We start from the raw sequence: 17,942 nt of genomic DNA, 5'->3' as shown, positions 1-17,942 counted from the left end.
AGTCGCTTTTCCATGGACTCTGGCGCTGCTCATTTATAATCCATAATTTATCCCGATTACCCAACACTCATCTGCATAATCCTTGACATAGTAATTGATATTATGACCCTGGAAGACTTCTGGATGTGTATTGGTAAAATGGTATTGGTAAGATGATACCCAAAAATGTAGAGACATCCGGCAATAAAGGGGCGCAGGTGGATTTAGTGGGGGTGGAGCCACCCTTTCAATATGCCGGCCTGATCCACGCACTCTCCAAGGCAGATCCACGCACTCTCCAAGGAGAAAATGATGACTGCCGACATTATCTGTGTTATCGATCAGAGACTCGGCGTCCTGACTCAGAACTTCTGTGCTAAGGAGGCAAAGTTGCAGAATACTAATAAAAGGCTTGATGATACAGAGGGGGGAATTCTGAACCTCGAACATGTTGCGTCCTCCGCGGAAGCTCAAAGTCAGTCCTTGGAAAACCAGCTATGTGGTATGTCAGACATCCTGGAAGATTTGGAGAACTGAGGTCAGAGAAAGAATATCTAAGTCATTGGTCTGCCTGAGGAAGTGGAGAGTGAGACTCCTATTAGAGTCTTTTGGAACTGGCTACCATGTTTTCTTAAGCTGGATGTGAAAGCTGGGTGTTTCAAATTGGAAAAGGTGCACCATATCCTGTTAAGGCGAAGCGACAGTCTTCATCCCAGCCTATAATCATTCGCTTTCACAATTTTAAATATCGCCAGAAGGTCCTGGAGATGTCAAGGCATGGTGGGACTGGTCTCCACGAGGGAGCAGGGATTTCCTTCTTCCAAGATATTTTGGCAACATGAAGATAAAGTGCCGAGGCTTCAATGAAGTTCGAAGACAACTCAAGGTGGCTTGAGTAAATTATATTATTCGTTATCCTGCGACCCTGAAAGTTATATCTCATGACTCTGCTAAATCTTTCGATAACGTGACTACTACCTTGGCCTTCAGCAAGATGAAGGACAAGGATTTGGACTGATGGAATGAACTTGGACAAACTCAAAGTTTTAACCCAGACTCTTTCGCCATCATGGTGTTGTCCGCCTGAATTAATTGTCTCTTATCCTGTTTAAGGAGAGACACTAATAATTGAGCACTGTATAGAATGTCTTCTTCTCCTTGAGTGTTTCAGGGACTCTTATTAACTTAGTCATGGTAGATGTCCCGTATACATATCATCCATTGCTTTTTCTTATTATCCGTTTTATAGTCAAGGCAGAATCGCGTGGCACTATTGTCAGAGGGCGGATGGTGGATGCAGGTCTTGGAGTAATAGAGCCATAGAGGTTTGCAGCACAGAAATGGCCCTTCAACCCATTGCGTTTGTGTCTGTCAAAAACAACCACTTAACTATTCTAATCCCCTTTTCCAGCACTTGGCCCTGAGCCTTGTATGCCATGGCCATGGGTAGGCTTAGAATGTGGGAGGAGCATTTGATTCCCATTCCCTTATTGGCTTTTCTTCTCTTCTCCTTGATGAGGAGATAGTATCCTGTCGGCAATGACAGTATGCCCCTGGGATTATTCCTACGGGTTCTCGGTCTTATTGAGGAATGTGCCCGTGGAACTATTGAGATTGTGATTCTTGTGTATTTTTATTGCTATAATGAGGTCTAATGTCTTGTTGCCATAATCCTGCATTGGTACAGACAGGTCTTTTATTCCGTGAAAGGAACGTATTAAAAATGCTTTGGTGCCCCTTTGGTGTAAACTGAGTTAGGGATGGGGGGGGAGTTTCATAGCACACGCCATATTGTGGCATGAAAATCCAGTTCTATTCTTCTGCAATGTGTAACGGCAGCATTTAATCTTAAAATTTGCTCATGGAATGTATGGGGTATTCATCATCCTATCAAAAGGAAAATTATTCTCTCTCTACTTTCTCAAGAAGGAGAAAGCAGACGTAACTTTGTTACAAGAAACTCATTGTTTTTTAGGAGCACTTAAAATTGAAGCAGGAATGAGTGGGGCAGGTTTTTTAACACCTCTTTTTCATCAAGTAGCAGGGGTGTGGCAATCCTGATCAACAAGAACATCCCATTCAAGGTAAAGACATATGCTAAGGACAATGGTGGTATATGTGGTCATTAGAGGTTCCGTGCATAGAAACGTTGGGTGCGATGCAATAGAAAACTTTCAAGTATCTTTTTGGGAGCGAGTGGCAGGATGTTTCTCAACAGCCCTGTTGGTGAGTTTGTGGTCCATATTAAACAGCACTTAGTACCGGAAATAAACCCCTGTGAGTTTCTTGCTAATAGTGGCTGTCTGATTCAGCAGACTCAGTGTCTCGCCGCTAACAAAAGGAGGCTGCCTTTAAACACTCCATCACCACTCACTCCCAGTCAACATACACACATGGCAGCATGCAGAACTGCTCCTCACTTTGGGGATGCCAACCTAGCCAGGCTTCTTGACGCTATGGATGCAAGACAGGGCATCCTGTCCCCCACACAGTAGGACCAGCAGCAGGGTCACCAAGACCAGGGTCGACAATAGCGCCTGAGAATCAGTGGAAGTGGCTGTCAGTGCAGGCATGACAAGGAGGACCACCTTACAATCTCAGAAGACCAACGAACTCCAACAAGCTGCAAGGGGAAATTACCACCTCTCCCCTAGCATCAATTCCACCTGCCACCCCCCCTCCCCAGAAAACACTGACTGATACCTCGCACCTTCCCCACATCCGATCTTGATGCTTGCTCCTCAGGTCCCCAAGCGCAACCCTTTCTTGTCCAGGTGTGGTACCCATAGATGCCATCTGTTTTGGATCCCCCTGACCCATAAAGCATGTGGCTCCACAATGTCCTCTCTTTGCCCCTGCAGGAGAAGATAGCCCCTCTCCGTTTATTATGGGCTAAGACAGGGGGCAGAGTATCCGAGATCCGTGTCTTCACCCCTTATGTGGAGATAACAGCGTTGACCAAGGAGAGAGCAGTCATTGACAGCGACATTGGCCTGTGCCGCAGAGATGAGTATTCATTGCCTCTTCACCCAGGTGACTTGTCTCAAGTGAGCTGTTCATGTCAGACAAAATGATCCTTCCCTCTCACTGACCACATGCCCATTGTCTTGCAGGATCTCCATCTGATGGGGCTGGGCCATCCTAAGTCCCTACCACCATCCAAGAGACCACTTTGGAGAAGAACTCCAAGGAGACCACTATTGAGACACTGCAGATCATGGTTCAGTCACTGAGGACCATTACTGGGGCCGTCGGCCCCATGGTGCAGGCAATGGGGAGCTGCCAGGACCGGCAGAGTGAGATGACACAGAGGCCTCTGGAGCTTACTCCAGCTGCCCCAGGTCCTCAAGGGCACTGTCAGGGAGGTGAAAACGCTAGAGGCCAACCAGGGGCCTGCCACCTAAGATGCAATGACAGTTTCCAATTGTTCCGAATCCCCCCCCCACTTCCTGACATTGGCACAATTCAAGGGCACTGAGCAGAACAGGGTAGCACGGCGACACCGCTAAGTGCTTCCCCGGCTCCAGGCCCTCCAGAGGACATCCACCCTTTGAGGGTGGAACTGGGTAGTCGTGGAGGGTGGGGAAGGGAGGACGAGGAAGGAGGGAAATGGGTGGAAAGGAGGGAAAGAGAGGGAGGGGGAAGGAGGGATTGGGGGTAGAAGGGATTGTGAGGGGAAAAGAGTGAGTTGACGGACAAAGCCACCCTGGTCCTTCAGGCTGGACCCTTGCCACTGCATGTCCTTCATCCTCCAGGTCCTCCTGTGTATCCTCCCTGTCCTCCATCTCCTCCTCAGATGAGGCCGCATGTCCCTCCCCCTCATCCAGCATGTCACCCCGCTGCTGTGCCAGGTTGCGAAGGACAGCAGACCATCACAAAGTGGGAGACCCGCTGGGGGGTGTACTGCAGTGCACCACCAAAGTGGTCTGGGCATCGGAACTGCATTTTGGAGTAGTCTGACGCACTGTTCAGTGACAGCGTGGATGGCAACAGGGGCCTTGTTATGTTGCTACGGCTCTATCAAAAATTCTCTCCAGCTCTTTGGCTGCACCAGACCAGTAGGAATTAATCTGAACACCAGTCCATAAACAATGTATATAATCACACTAACTACCAGACATGGAGGGCACATCGGGGATATAACAGGATGTATCTTGAACTCTGTTTCCTTATTGCAAACCAAACGCTTATCGGCATATTCCCATATATTACCCTATGTCTCCTCATCATTATTGATTGCCAAGTCCTTTTTCCAAGACTGCAAAGTACCCACCATGGGCTAGAATGTAAAGCATCATAGCGCCTAATCCTGTGTTTCTGATTCTGGATCTTCCAGATGGGAGAATACGGATTCTAACAAAAAAAAGGCTGTACAACATCCTGACCGTTGCAGCTCATAAGAATATCCTATGCTCCTGGATTAGTGGCAAGTATCCTTCAATTCAAAGCAGGCACAGACTAATTATGGAATTTATCCCTATTGAATTCCTAATTTCTGTGATCCACTCTCAGTCTGATGCATTCTAAAGTATGGGACACTTTTCTTAAATTCATAGGCTCCACCTTAGCTGACTTAATCCTTTTGGAATTTCCATGAGCTATTTTATTTTCATTTTGTTAGTCTTGATATCACAATACATAAGGTGTGCGTCCTGAACATTTCTTCCTTTCCCCCACTGAATTGGTTTATATAACGGATCAATTGAACAACATATTAACTAGAGGCACCAGTTCCTTAAGAACACTGTTCTGAATTTATCATGTCTTGCTTGTTCCTATGTTTGCTATAACTCTTGTTCTGTTCTGCACTGATTTTCTTTTGTAACCTTGTTGCGTCTATTGTAAAAAATTTGAAAAACTATTAAAGAACAAAAGGACACACAGCCAATCAACTCTGTACAGTCCAGCACACCTGGGGATTAGTGAATATTGGGAGAACTATCTCTCACTGGTTAAGCAACAACTTGACACACGAGTGATACTCACAATATTGTAGGCCCAAGACTCCCCCATCACCACCCCTGGCTATCCCTTCTCCACCAACAGGACTGATCCACCAGAGGGGGCAGCTAGGATGGAGTGGGATCATAGAAGGTGATCATAGAATCCTTACAGTGCAGAAGGAGGCCATTTGGCCCAGCGCATCTGCCCTGACCCTCTGAAAGAGCACCCTACCTAGGTGCACTCCCCCATCCTATCCCCGCAACCTCACCTAATCTACACATTTTTGGATTGTGGGAAGAAACCGGAGCACGTGGAGGAAACCCAAGCAGATATGGGGAGGATGTGCAAACTCCAGTCACTGAAGGTCGGAATTATACCTGGATCCCTCGTGCTGTGAAGCAGCAGTGCTAACCACTGTGCCAACATGCCACCCTATTGGCTACATTTTTTGTTTAAATTTAGAGTACCCAATTACATTTTTTCAATTAAGAGCCAATTTAGTGCGGCTGATCCATCTAGCTTGAACATCTTTGGATTGAGGAGGTGAAACCCACGCAGACACGGGGAGAATGTGCAAACTCCACACAGACAGTGACCCGGGGCTGGGATCGAACAGGGGTCCTCAGTGCTGTATGGCAGCAGGGCTAACCACTGCGCCACCCCAAAATGGAGCTATTTCTAATAGTTTATGATGCACTCACAAATACATTTTGGATTATATTACACAACAATGTGAAGCAAATTACATTGCAAATAATAATGTAACATTGATTATATTATGTACTAGGTGCATGTAATTGTATGTTTCCATGAACCACCTGCAATACACTTGTGGACCACAGGTTGGTAACCGCTGCCCTAGGCCTAACTATCTGCAGCTGCTTCAATGTCTTTCCTCCATCATAAAGTCAGAAGTGGAGTGTTCACTAATGACGGTAGCAATCAGCTTCATCCGTAACTTCCCAAATAATGGATGAATCCATGCTTGCTTGCATGCAACTAACATGCACAATAAAATAAGACCAGGCAATGACCTTGTCCAACAAGAGTCTAACCAACTTCCTTGATATCCATGATATGAACATTGTTGACTCTCCTGCTAGAAACATGCTGGGGTCCTGTCTGTGTGGAGTTTGCATATTCTCCCCATGCCTGCGTGGGTTTCATCCCCACAACCCAAAGATGTGCAGCGTAGGTGGATTGGCCACACTAAATTGCCTCTTAATTGGAAAAAAATTGGGCACTCTACATTTAAAAAAATAAAATAAAATGGCACCTAGCGATCGACAATAAAGGCTAATCTTGCGAGACCCATGATGCGATTAACAAAAAATCCTTATAACATCATATAATTGGTTGAATTGTAAAAGGAGGAACACATTGCTAGTTATAAATTCCTAAGACATTATATTTGGGGCAGCATGATGTTGCAGTGGGCAGCACTGCTGCCTCAGCGCCAGAGACCCTGGTTCGATTCCCACCTTGTGTGACTGTCTATATGAAGTTTGCACTTTCTCCCGTGTCTTTGTGGTTTTCCTCTGGCGCTCTGGTTTCCTCCTACAGTCCAAAGATGTGAAGGTTAGGTAGATTGGACATGCTAAATTGCCCTTAGGGTGAGGTTACAGGGTGGGGGATAGGACCTAGATAGGGAAGTCTTTCAAAGGGTCAGTGCAGATTCAATGAGCCAAATAGTTTCTTTCTGTACTGTAGGGATTCTATGATATATTCAGTACATCTACATCCATCAAAATCAAATGATGATCAAAATCCATTCAGTACATCTACATCTATCTTCCTCTACATCCAAACTGTAGGTATGATTCAATGGTTATAACCCCCACAAGCACTGACTTGGCCTTGAGGGATGGTTTGGGAAGTGGAACCAAAACAAATATTGTCCTTACCAGATGGCCAGCCACTTGTGCATTTCCCAGTTACGTGAGTCCAGGAACAATCAGGAACCTTGCCCAATTCACCTCACTAGCGTGCCCAGCAGTCCTCGTGTTGTTTCAGTTGAAATGCAACCTGAACCTGCTTGCTTTATAGGGCTTAGTTGCATAGGAGATCCATACTTCATATATACTTAGCGTAGATTTAAAAATTAAACTCTGATGTCTTATAAAATAGAAATATGCACAATGTTAATTTTTGTTTGATCAAGGTGCAAACTTAATAAAATTCATTCTTCTATAGCATACAGCTGAATGCATTAAACAGTTTAGTACAAAAGATCATCAAGCAGATTTGACTTTGGATATGGTTTATTCATGGTACTAAATTGAATAATGAATACATGTATCTTATTTACAAAATGGAATGAAGACAATCAGCCGATAGCCAGAGTACAATGACTGGATATATATTTACAATTTATAGCAACTGCAAACCAGATATTTAAAACATTATACATTCGAAGAGTAATGACATTAACAATGTATATAACAGTTAACTACTGCTGGGACAGAATCACAAGAACTTACTATATGCCTTGAGGTGTCCAAGACCTCTTTATTTCCACTTTATTTCCATGCAAAATCCTTCCAGCAAAGAGCTTGATGCAATCTTTGCAAAAACACACTTGAAACCAGACATCTATCTTGAAATAAATGGAAAATCCACTATTAAAAGGCCAACTGCATAAGGTGAGAGGGTTCTTAAAATATGTTTCTTTACCCTCCAAAGAGACAAAAACAAATAATAAAGTTATTATTCTGAAGTGGAATTTTCCCAACGAGGACAAGACTTCAGCTTCATTCAATAATTAAAACCAATAGAAAAGTGAGCGACATTCTGTTAAACTTATTTTAGAGTGTCATCTACAAACACTTCAGATTTAGGGAGGATTTCAGAAATCATATCCTCCTATTTTCCTCTTCTGTAAATCTCCCTCTTGCTTGGCCATGTATCAAAGTGGTGCCCATCACATTTTGGGAAGGTAAGAACATTTCTGAAATTCATGATTTGGGTGGACTTTTGTTATACGATCTCCCGTATGAGTAACATAATACATGATTCTCTGTTGGTGGGCTTCTCTGCTTCGCCGGCAGTGCACTCATGCCCCAGGATTTCCCGAAGGCGCGGGGGTGGCAATAATGTGAAATGCCATTGGCCAGCTGCCAGGGCGGAGGGTCACGCTGCCGGCGGGGGGCACGCCATGCCAGAAAACAGGTCTGCGGGATGGAGAATCCCACCCAGTATTTTTCCTCATACGATGGCACTAAAAACAAATATCCACCCAAATGTTCTTACGTTCCTAAAAGGTGACGTTCATCATTTTGATATATGGCCAAGAAAGAGAAAGACGATTTACAGAAGAGATAATTTTTCCATAATTAATAGTCAGGCTAAAATTTTATATCACAGATACAAATCAGTGCACTGTTGTGATTGGGTGGATAGTTACCAACATTGAAATGACATCCTGGATGAGACATTCTAGATACTGACTTAACTCTTTTTCAAATTTGAATATTCAGAAAGGTTATTAAAAGATATAAATTCTCCACTCTTAATTTGTCCTTTCAATTTGTCACTTTTTTGAAAGGGTATATTTCCTTCACTACCTTATTCAATTAGTCATTTTTGATTTGACAGAAGAGCCTCCAGTGACTAAAGGCAGACTATTTGATTGTATCAAAATCAAGCCAAACTATGTTCTTGCTCAATATTGATACAAGCTGGCTGTCCAATAGGGATAGTGTTAAGAAGCAAGAAACTATGGTAATTATTCTCTCTAATCCCCTACGCGCAACCTAAACAATTCAGCAAAGACCAGGATCAAACTGGAAAACTCTGATGAATATGGCTCAGCAACCCTGCCATTTCAGAAATAGCAACATCCAAAAATAAAGTAATTAACGAGAATTAACAGCATTAATTGGAAACAAAGAATGACTTTAACCAATTTAGGACCAAATATATGTTATCCGAAGGGGGTGAATCCTGGTACTGGGACCATACGTCGATCCTGAGCATTTTTGAGCCCACAGTGGCAATCTTCCTTGAAGAGGCCTCTTAATTGGCTACTGTCCGATTAAGATGGCAGGCAGGCAATCCATGCTGTGGGTAATCAGAAGGCTGGCAGTGAAGAAGTTCAGCAGCGCCACCGAGTGAGGTGGCTGCTGAGGCAGCAAGGATAATGGTGCATCTTGAGGTGCACCTGCAGGGTAAGAGGGCATTTAGTTTTTCTGTCAAAGACATGCAGTAAGCCCAGGTGTTTGGAGTGGTAAACCCCATCAGCAGTGACGTCAAGAGTGCATGAGCTGCAACTGTCACTCACTGTCCCCTCTTGGGTATGGGGGTCTCTGGCTCAAATGTCTCCCCACTGAAGGCTGCAGGGAGGTTGCCGCCCCAAGGCAGAAGAGGCCATTTGCCACCAGTTGCCAGGGAAGATGGTCCTCACTTTGGAAGTCAATTGGCTAGATTGGTTGCACACCACCATTCAATGAACTACTGCCTTTCCCACGGTTGGGAAATTTCCCTGGTAGTAGGAGTGCGCCAGGCAGCTGACCTAACTCAGCTTCCCGGCATTTTACTGACGCTTTTCCCCCTCTAGCCCACCACCCGGGGGCTGGTAATATCACACTCAAGTTCTATTATTGGGTTTGTACTCATCCTAGATAAAGTGGAATTTTTTTTAAAAGTGTATATAAATGGTTGTAAACACAAGTGTAGTATAAAATATGCCCCACTCTTCGAATGGCGTTGTCCAGTTTTAAGAAATATTCTAATAGTCAATCCTGCTGTGCCATTCCATCTATGCAAGATCCTCAAATGCATTACAATCCCATTCAAATGTTTAAAACCAGCTCTCTGTCCAATAAGTAAGAAGAGCAAAGAATGGTCATGGAATTATTTGGATCCATTTAATCTAAGACAATCAGTGGAATGAAACCCCAGAAAGAACGTAACACAGTTGTGCACACTCTAATGTTGCATGTTCAACAGTATAACGAGCAAGACTCTTTGGGCGCAAAAGTTCAGTTTCAGAAACATTGACAAAAATACCCATGCACCAATTTAAGTTTTAAATTTTGAAAGACGTTCAAGAAAGAGCTCAAGAGCTCGAAACAGGGTCTTAAAAAGAATATGACATGGTTTATCTTGTTCTGCTCCATTCTCAAAAGGGAAGGACTGATTGTCAGTCATTGAAACTTCAGCACACACCATTGGAAAATGTCCAAATCTAACAGCTCAAACATTGTGCAATAATTATGGCTACATCTCAATTACATTCCCACACTTTTCAAAATGGATTTGTTTCACAATGTCAACACAGTCATTGGATAAAACCATTTCAGACCTGTTTTTTTTGGTGCGGATATTACATTTTTGAAATGCTCAATTTTTTAAAAAAATGGATCAGTTCCTTGAAGCATTGGTACTTACAAAACAGGAAATAAAATTTTCCCCAACTTTCCCGAATAAGCTAACTCTTGCTGGGGTACAGGTCACATAGTAGCTGGTCACCCTATTTGATACGCATCCCGATGGCAATGCTTTCATGAGGTAAACATCGACAGAAACTATTAAGAGGTTATTTGGTATGTATCAGGGGCCAGGTCCATCTCACATATCAGATAGCCACATAGGTGTGCCTATCACAGGGGTTAGTGGACAGTGATTAGGAGCAGAACTATTACCCAAATTTCACATTATGGCTTCAGGATTGATAAATGGTCATTATTACATCACGACTGCTACTTTTCCAGTATCAGTGAGCAGGAACTTGTTCCCATGATTTAATTTCTTTTGTATCATAAATCATTTTCACATTTCGGTTAGCCTCACTTTCAACCAGGTACAAAGAATCAAGCCTACTTATCCACTGCGTCTTCATATTTCACTTGACTTTAGACAAAACAATTACTTTTCTTAAACCAATTCTATCAGCAAGAATGGGAAAGCGAAGATTAATTCATTCGTACAGCAAATATATTTTGCAAACGGATTTTGGACAGGACTTAAATGCAATGTTAAAAGTTGCAGGTCAAATGAAAAGGAGAGTTTGCAACTTAAACGAGAAACTCTTATCCAATTTCACTTTTAATCTGGTCATCAAAAATGTGCTAATGCAATGAATTAAAAGATTTAATAAGGGCAACAACCCAAGTTTTGTTTTGTACCATTTTGTTTAAACAAAAATAAATTTTGCATTTGTAACACAGGTGCAATTTTATACAGATTAATAAAAAATATCAAAACAAAAAACATTCGCAGAATACCTATCCAACCAGCATGTTGAAGTTACTTGGAGAATAGAGGTTCAAATAAGCAAATTAAGGCTCAAGATGGCAGGTTATAAAGAAAGTCAGAAACCACATTAAGCAAAAAGAGGAAATGTGAACCGACTCACATTCTTTATACAGTACAGTTTTGTATTTAAAAGGTCCACAGGCAGGTGCTTGTCTATGTTAAATACTGACAATGATAATGTGCGTGTTGCACAAGTCAGCAAGATTTTCCCAGCAGCCAGGCAATGGAATATAAAATTTAGGCAGCTTTTCAAAAGTGGAAAGTTCAACCATTAACAGATTACATTGCTGGGATTCCTGTACCTGACCAGAGGAAAAGGCTCTGCACATCCCCATATATTGCGCAGTTGGTCTTGCAATAAACAGAGTAAGTTTGTATCCAGATTTAAAGCTTTGAGAATCACTACAGAGTTCACACCAAATCAAAGAAGAGTGGGGTATTGTACCCTTCTAATATTGAAAACGTCGTGATTTTAATAGAGCACTAGAATAAGCAGTCAAAAGCATAACATTTTCCAAAATGTCCTTAACTAAAAAAGTCAGTTTGCATCAGTTGGTGGCACTCTACTTCAAGTCAGAGGTTTATAGATTGAATACCACCCCCCTTACCACAAATCAAGATTTAGTCTGATACTTCAGTTGGAGTGCTGCATTGTCAGAGGTACTGTTGTTTAGATGAGACAATCAACCAGGGTCCTGCCTACCTGTTTAAGTGGACATAAACAATGCCACAGAATTATTTAAGGAGGTGAAGGCAGATCTCTTCGAGCCAATACTCATCCTTCAACTAAAATTGTTCAAGCATCCATTCAGTGCACTGCTTTTGCTAGTTTATCTACAAGGTCAATGAACCACTATAAAAGTAATCCATTGGCTGTGAAGTGTTTTGGGGTGTCCTGAAAATGTTATAAAGCACAATATTTGTTTTCTTTTAGTAAGCAAGGCAGCTAACACGTTGATGTTATTTTTATTATGCCAATTTTCTTAAGCAACAAATACATGTGCTTGGACGTATATGATTATTCATATTTAGCATTTCCAATCAACAGTTCAAGGCTGAAGAACAAGATTGCTTACAATAAGATCACAAACCACTCCCATGTAAACTGGTTGCGAACATAATGAAGGCACACCCACTCATTTGCCAAATTGATTAAAGTACTCATTTGGTTTAGTCAATATTACATTAAAAAAAGAAAAAAATTCAGAATACTGAAGACCTAATAAAAACAAAGCGCATTTCCAATGTTCCTCTGTACTTCATTTCAGTTTGAAAGGTTTTCTTTTTATCTCACAATTTATGGAAAAGTTGACAGAATCACAAATGCATAAACATTGGGCGCGAACTACCAGCCATGCTGTGCCCAAAACACAACATGCCACGGCGCAATGCAGGAGACCCCACTCCCAGGATCTACTCGACTCGCCACACCTCATGGGATTTAACGCAATATTACGAGACATCACAGTGTGAAGCCCTTCCATCGTAGATGGGATCACTTTTTGGGATCACAAATCTGCATATTAGAACAAGACAGTTCGTCTCACTCTATTACAGTTTCCTGAGGTAACCAAGGCATTGGGATCTATCCCCTTTGTCTTGGAGACCTTGGCCGAGCGGGGTTGAGTACTGTGGCGAAATTCTCCAATCCCCCGCAGGGTCGGAGAATCGCCCGGGGCCGGCAAAACCCGCTCCCGCCGTGGCAGAAATTCTCCGCCACCCGGGAATTGGCGGGGGCGGGAATCACGCCCCGCCGATCGGCGTGTCCTCCGCGCCGATCGGCGAGCCCCCTGCGGCGATTCTCTGGCCCGCGATGGGCCAAAGTCCCGCCGCTGAGAGGCCTCTCCCGCTGCCGTGGTTTCAACCAGAGGTGGCGGCGGGATTGGCGGCGCGAGCGGGCCCCCAGAGTCCTGGAGGGGGGGCGCAGGGCGATCGGACCCCAGAGGGTGCCCCCACGATGGCCAGGCCCGTGATCGGGGCCCACCGATCGGCGGGCGGGCCAGTGCCGTGGGGGCACTCTTTTTCTTCCTCCGCCTCCACCATGGAAGAGAATCCCCCAGCGCGCATGCGCCAGTGGTGACGTCAGCGGCAGCTGACGCACCGGCGCATGCGCGAACCGGCTAAGGCCTTTCGGCCAGCCCCCGGGGGGGGGGGGGGGGGGGGGGGGGGTTCGAAGGTTGCTTTGGGGGCTTGAGAGATCGGGACACCATTTAAATCTAGCATCCTAATGTATCCCTGCACTGAAGAATTTGGGCGAATGGGGCTCCTGAGTGCAGAAAATAGGACTGCGAGGCCTTGGCCTCGCGTTCCCTCCTGGGGTCCCTTATCTAATCAGAGTCAGGTTAGATAATGTTGTGTTTCTCGGTACTGCGAGTGTGCTCGGTATGGGACATAGTTCCCATTTGGTTAAATCGCGCCCATAGTGTTCCTTTTTCATTGACAACAGACGATTAGACAAAGCGTCTATATTTTTCTTTGTAGGGAAACTGAGAGTGTGATGTGGGGGTATAAGTGGGGGTTCACTGGAACCTTTGTGTCATCTCAGCTTACAATTCTATTGTTTGATGTTTCTCAATCACCCCTCGTGGCAGGTTCTGCAGTGGCGGGGGCAGCAAGCAATGCAAATGGCCAATGACTTTGGTGGGACTGGAAGATCATGTTTGCGGCCAATGTCGTTATCTCTGTCGCCAGAAAAGCCCGGCCAATGATTTGCTATAAAATGTGTATAGGTAATCCACAAAGAGGGAGAAGTATGAAGCGATGATAAATATGTTTTAGAGCTTGCAGGAGCGGTGTCATCACACTCAGAGTTCACTGCTGTCACCATCAGTTTCAATTTAGAGATCAGTGATCAAAAGGAGAAATACTGAACCAAATAAAATTTTAAAAGATATGGTCTCACCAAACTTATGCTTAAACTTTACATCATTTGGAATTGCACAAAACCCTTAAAATGTGCCTCAAGCACTCTGCATTTAAAAAAAAAAACACGAAAACATTCTGAAAACTAAAAGGCAGTAAACATATTGAAAAGTGAATTTAAATGCAATAAGTCCCCTTTAAAATTTTTCACAAACTCTATAATATTCTTTTGCTAAAATAAAAGCAAATTACTGTGGATGCTGGAATCTGAAACCAAACAGAAAATGCTGGAAAATCTCAGCACGTCTGGCAGCATCTGTAGGGAGAGAAAAAAGTGAATGTTTTGAGTCCAAATGACCCTTTGTCCAAATATTCTTTTTGCTATTTCACTCTTCAAATGTTTGTGGATGACTACAGAGAGATAGGAAGGAAATGTAAATATATCCCTACTCTGGCAGACAAGAAAGCAAAAGAATCATTATAAGCTCCTGCAATCAACCTTTAAATGAGAAAAGCAGGTTTGGGGAAGAAATATTTAATCTGCCCCCAACCCATTTTATTCTGAAACCAAATAACGATTTCCTTTCATTTTCATTCAAGCCAAATTTTCTCAAATTGGTTGCAGTGAAAAATAATAAGTGCTTTGATTAACCCTCTCCTAAACGTTCCTTCCATCTCAAGAGCTCGATATGGGTTTCAAAATATTAATGATTTCAATGGCTCCAATTCTGCACTTTGATTTATTTTACTTACTGTAACCTGCCTTGGACACCACTATCGTGTTTGAATACTATAAAGTTGATCTCAGAAGTTCTCATTTAGTGAGGTTCACAAGCTCTCTGACTATGCACTGTGGCCACGAGTACAGAAAGTTGACTGTAGTGTTGCTAACTTTACATGTTTTTAAAATCATATTTTTGTGATAAAGTATTTGGTGCCCAAGAGTGTAATTTCTTAAAGCCAGGAGAAAACCGCCCAAGAATCATTAACATAACACCAATGTTAGAATATTATATTGTCACTTATTTGATATCAAGATGTTGTGACTCAGTGATGCATAAGGTCAGTGTTAGATAATGTACACAGATCATGACCACATTTCCTATCACATCTTCTATAGAAATTCAATAGGAAATAATTCAAACCGTTGGGTGCACATTTAAACTTTTTAGATTCCAATAGAGCTTGGATCTCGGCTCTGTCACTTCTCTATTTAAAAATAATATTCAGCAAAAATAAAATTCGGACGGGTCTCCACGTCTTAACATAATTAGTGCTGACCGACCCAATAACTGATTACTGTGCAATGCTAAGGGTATACTTTATGTTCAAGGCTAGTTGCTGCCTCTAGTTTATAATAAAGTAGGTTAAGATCTCACACACATTTCATCCTCATGCTCTTTGCCCTGTTCTTTTGCACAGGATAGCACAAATGATTGTCAAATTTCAAAATCCACATTTCCATTCCATAAGCTTCAACCTTACAATGGGAGAATAACCACCATCTAATTGAGTAGAGATAACATGACGTTTTTAATCCCATTGTTCATCAAGATTGCATTTAGATGCTGGCTGCATATATACTGGCTCCTGAGAATGTTGCAAATGAAGTTTATTTCTTGCTTGTATCCCATTAAACACGTTGCTGTTGTTGTGCCGGTGCTGTCTGGAGTAACATAACATTTTGGGGACAAGTGTAAAATGTGAGAATTTTCATTTCTTTGCACTTCGTTGCCAATAAATTTACACAATTGTTTCACTTGAATCTTTCCTCACGAGCTTTGATGAAAGGAGAGAATGTTGAGTGGCATTATTATGGTCTGCAGCCATCAATCGGACCTTTTGGTTGGTCCTTCGCCATTCTGAGTAGAGTTGGCAGTGATAGCGGAATGAAACCTTTGGACAAAAATCGGCAAGAGTTATTTTACAAGCACTGGATGTCTCCCATCAAAATCCATCCTCCCACATACATTTTTAAAAATAAATTAAGGGGCAATTTAGCATGGCCAATCCACCTAACCTACACATCTTTGGGTTGTGAAGCTGAAACCCACCCAGACACGGGGAGAATGTGCAAACTCCACACGGACAGTGACCCAGGGCTGGGATTCGAACCTGGGCCTCAGCGCCGTAGGCTGCAGTGCTAACCACTGCACCACGTGTCACCCCTCTCCCCCCATACACTAACTTTCCTGAAGAGTTGGTGACATTTTGGAGTAGAACTTCGCATCAGCTTGGAAAGCAGGTTGAATGGCTGACATCATGCATAAACCCAACCACTTCCTCACTTGTCCCTGGTCAAGAATAGTAATCATAAGCAGGAATCAGGAGGCCTGGCTTTAAAAAAAATCTCTCTTGCCTGGAACAGGGACAGAGGTTTGTTACACCACCAAGTTAGATTTGGTGGTAATTAGCCAATTTGGTCCAGGGAAGAGATCGAACCAGGAACCTTTCTGCTGTTTTAAGTTCAGGAAAGCAGCCCCCAACATAGGCAGTTTTTTTTCCTGTAATAATTAAATAGTTTGAATTTTTCTTCGTCAGTTACTAGCGAGTTTCATTTGCACCTTCCAAATGAGACAACAAAGTGGAAAGCTGTTCATATTAGACATTTCTCTTCAAACATGGCATCACTGAGATTTGGACAGGGCGCTTGAATTACATGCTCTGTAATTTTGCACACAGGAACCTGCCTAAATACGGGCTTTGTGTTTGCATTACAGAAGATGGGAAAGCGCAGTGAAAGGTCAGTGATTGTGGCAATTCTACAGACAGCTTCTGTTGAAGCCACACAGGTGTTGAGAAGCAGCTAGCTGGGGTTACTTACTGAATTTCAGTAACAAATAATGAACAGTAGTTGCTTTAAACAATTTTCACACAGTACCCAAGTGACAGTTTTGAAATGATGTTGATAAAAGGCCTGCGCTGGGTAATGAACCAATGGTCCTAGGGTCGAGGATGAAGAAAACCAAAAACAAAAGCATTCATAAAGTAAGGATTAGTTGCCACACGAGGAGACGCACGCACGCATGCACATACACACACAGTTGGTCCCATCTCCAGGAGCGGTGAGATCTATGTTTGATTACTGTAGGGCCGCATGGTGGCGCAATGGGTTAGCCCTGCTGCCTCATGGCGCCGAGGTCCCAGGTTCGACCCCGGCTCTGGGTCAGCGTCCGTGAGGAGTTTGCACATTCTCCCAGTGTCTGCATGGGTCTCACCCCCACAATCCAAAGATGTGTACGGTAGGTGGATTGGTCGTGCTAAATTGCCCCTTAATTGAAAAAAAAATGAATTGGGTACTCTAAAAACATTAATTTAAAAAAATGATTTGATTACTGTACTATTGCTTGATTTCAGCTCATACACAAGTAACACTGACACACGTTATCAGAGGGGGGTGAAAAAGGGAGACTCTCCCAGATGTCTAAGGATTAAATCATAGAATAGAATCATAGTATTTACAGTGCAGAAGGAGGCCATTCGGCCCATCGTGTCTGCACCAGCCCTACGCCCACACCTCCACCTATCCCCGTAACCCCAACTAAGCTTTTTGGACATCAGTTGAAATAAACAAAACTACTCTGGAATGACTCAGGTGATGTTTAATTTAATCGCATTTCTAATATCTACTTACCAGTGTCCACAGGACATAGATGGTAAAAAGTGCAACAGTGAGTGCAATAAGTCCAACTGCCTCCAGGCGGCTATTGAATTGTAGATGATCCTGTGCTCCTCTCAAACAGAGCCAGCCAGAGATTGCTGCTAATGGAGTGATGAAAAGAAAGCAAATCATGTCACAAAATAACGTCCTCTTCTCATTCCTAGGACCCGGATCTCTGAGCCACTGAAAGACAGGACAGTTGCATTACCTACCTATATAAAGAAGACAATTTGAACAGATA

General features: G+C 43.1%; 2 protein-coding genes across 7 annotated transcripts in view; one reads left to right on the top strand and one right to left on the bottom strand.

The window, feature by feature from the left end:
• LOC119953042 (ras-related protein Rab-11B) overlaps positions 1 to 17,942 on the top strand; it is a 151,614-nt gene that overhangs the window by 52,696 nt on the left and 80,976 nt on the right. The window lies entirely within an intron of this gene.
• Positions 14,955 to 17,942, bottom strand: part of march2 (membrane-associated ring finger (C3HC4) 2) — a 57,746-nt gene continuing 54,758 nt past the window's right edge. For all 6 annotated transcript variants that reach the window (XM_038776835.1, XM_038776833.1, XM_038776836.1 and 3 more), the window contains 2 exons: positions 17,675 to 17,884; positions 14,955 to 15,936 (listed from right to left, as the gene is read on the bottom strand). In XM_038776835.1, coding sequence (XP_038632763.1) covers positions 15,784 to 15,936; positions 17,675 to 17,884 — 363 coding nt within the window. In that variant the 3' untranslated portion in view covers positions 14,955 to 15,783. The remainder of the gene's footprint in view (positions 15,937 to 17,674; positions 17,885 to 17,942) is intronic.

The sequence above is a fragment of the Scyliorhinus canicula genome, chromosome 18 (assembly GCF_902713615.1).
Source record: "Scyliorhinus canicula chromosome 18, sScyCan1.1, whole genome shotgun sequence".
NCBI lineage: Eukaryota > Metazoa > Chordata > Chondrichthyes > Carcharhiniformes > Scyliorhinidae > Scyliorhinus > Scyliorhinus canicula.
The sequence above is the reverse complement of the archived record's forward strand: the minus strand, read 5'-3'. Positions and strand labels throughout refer to the sequence as shown.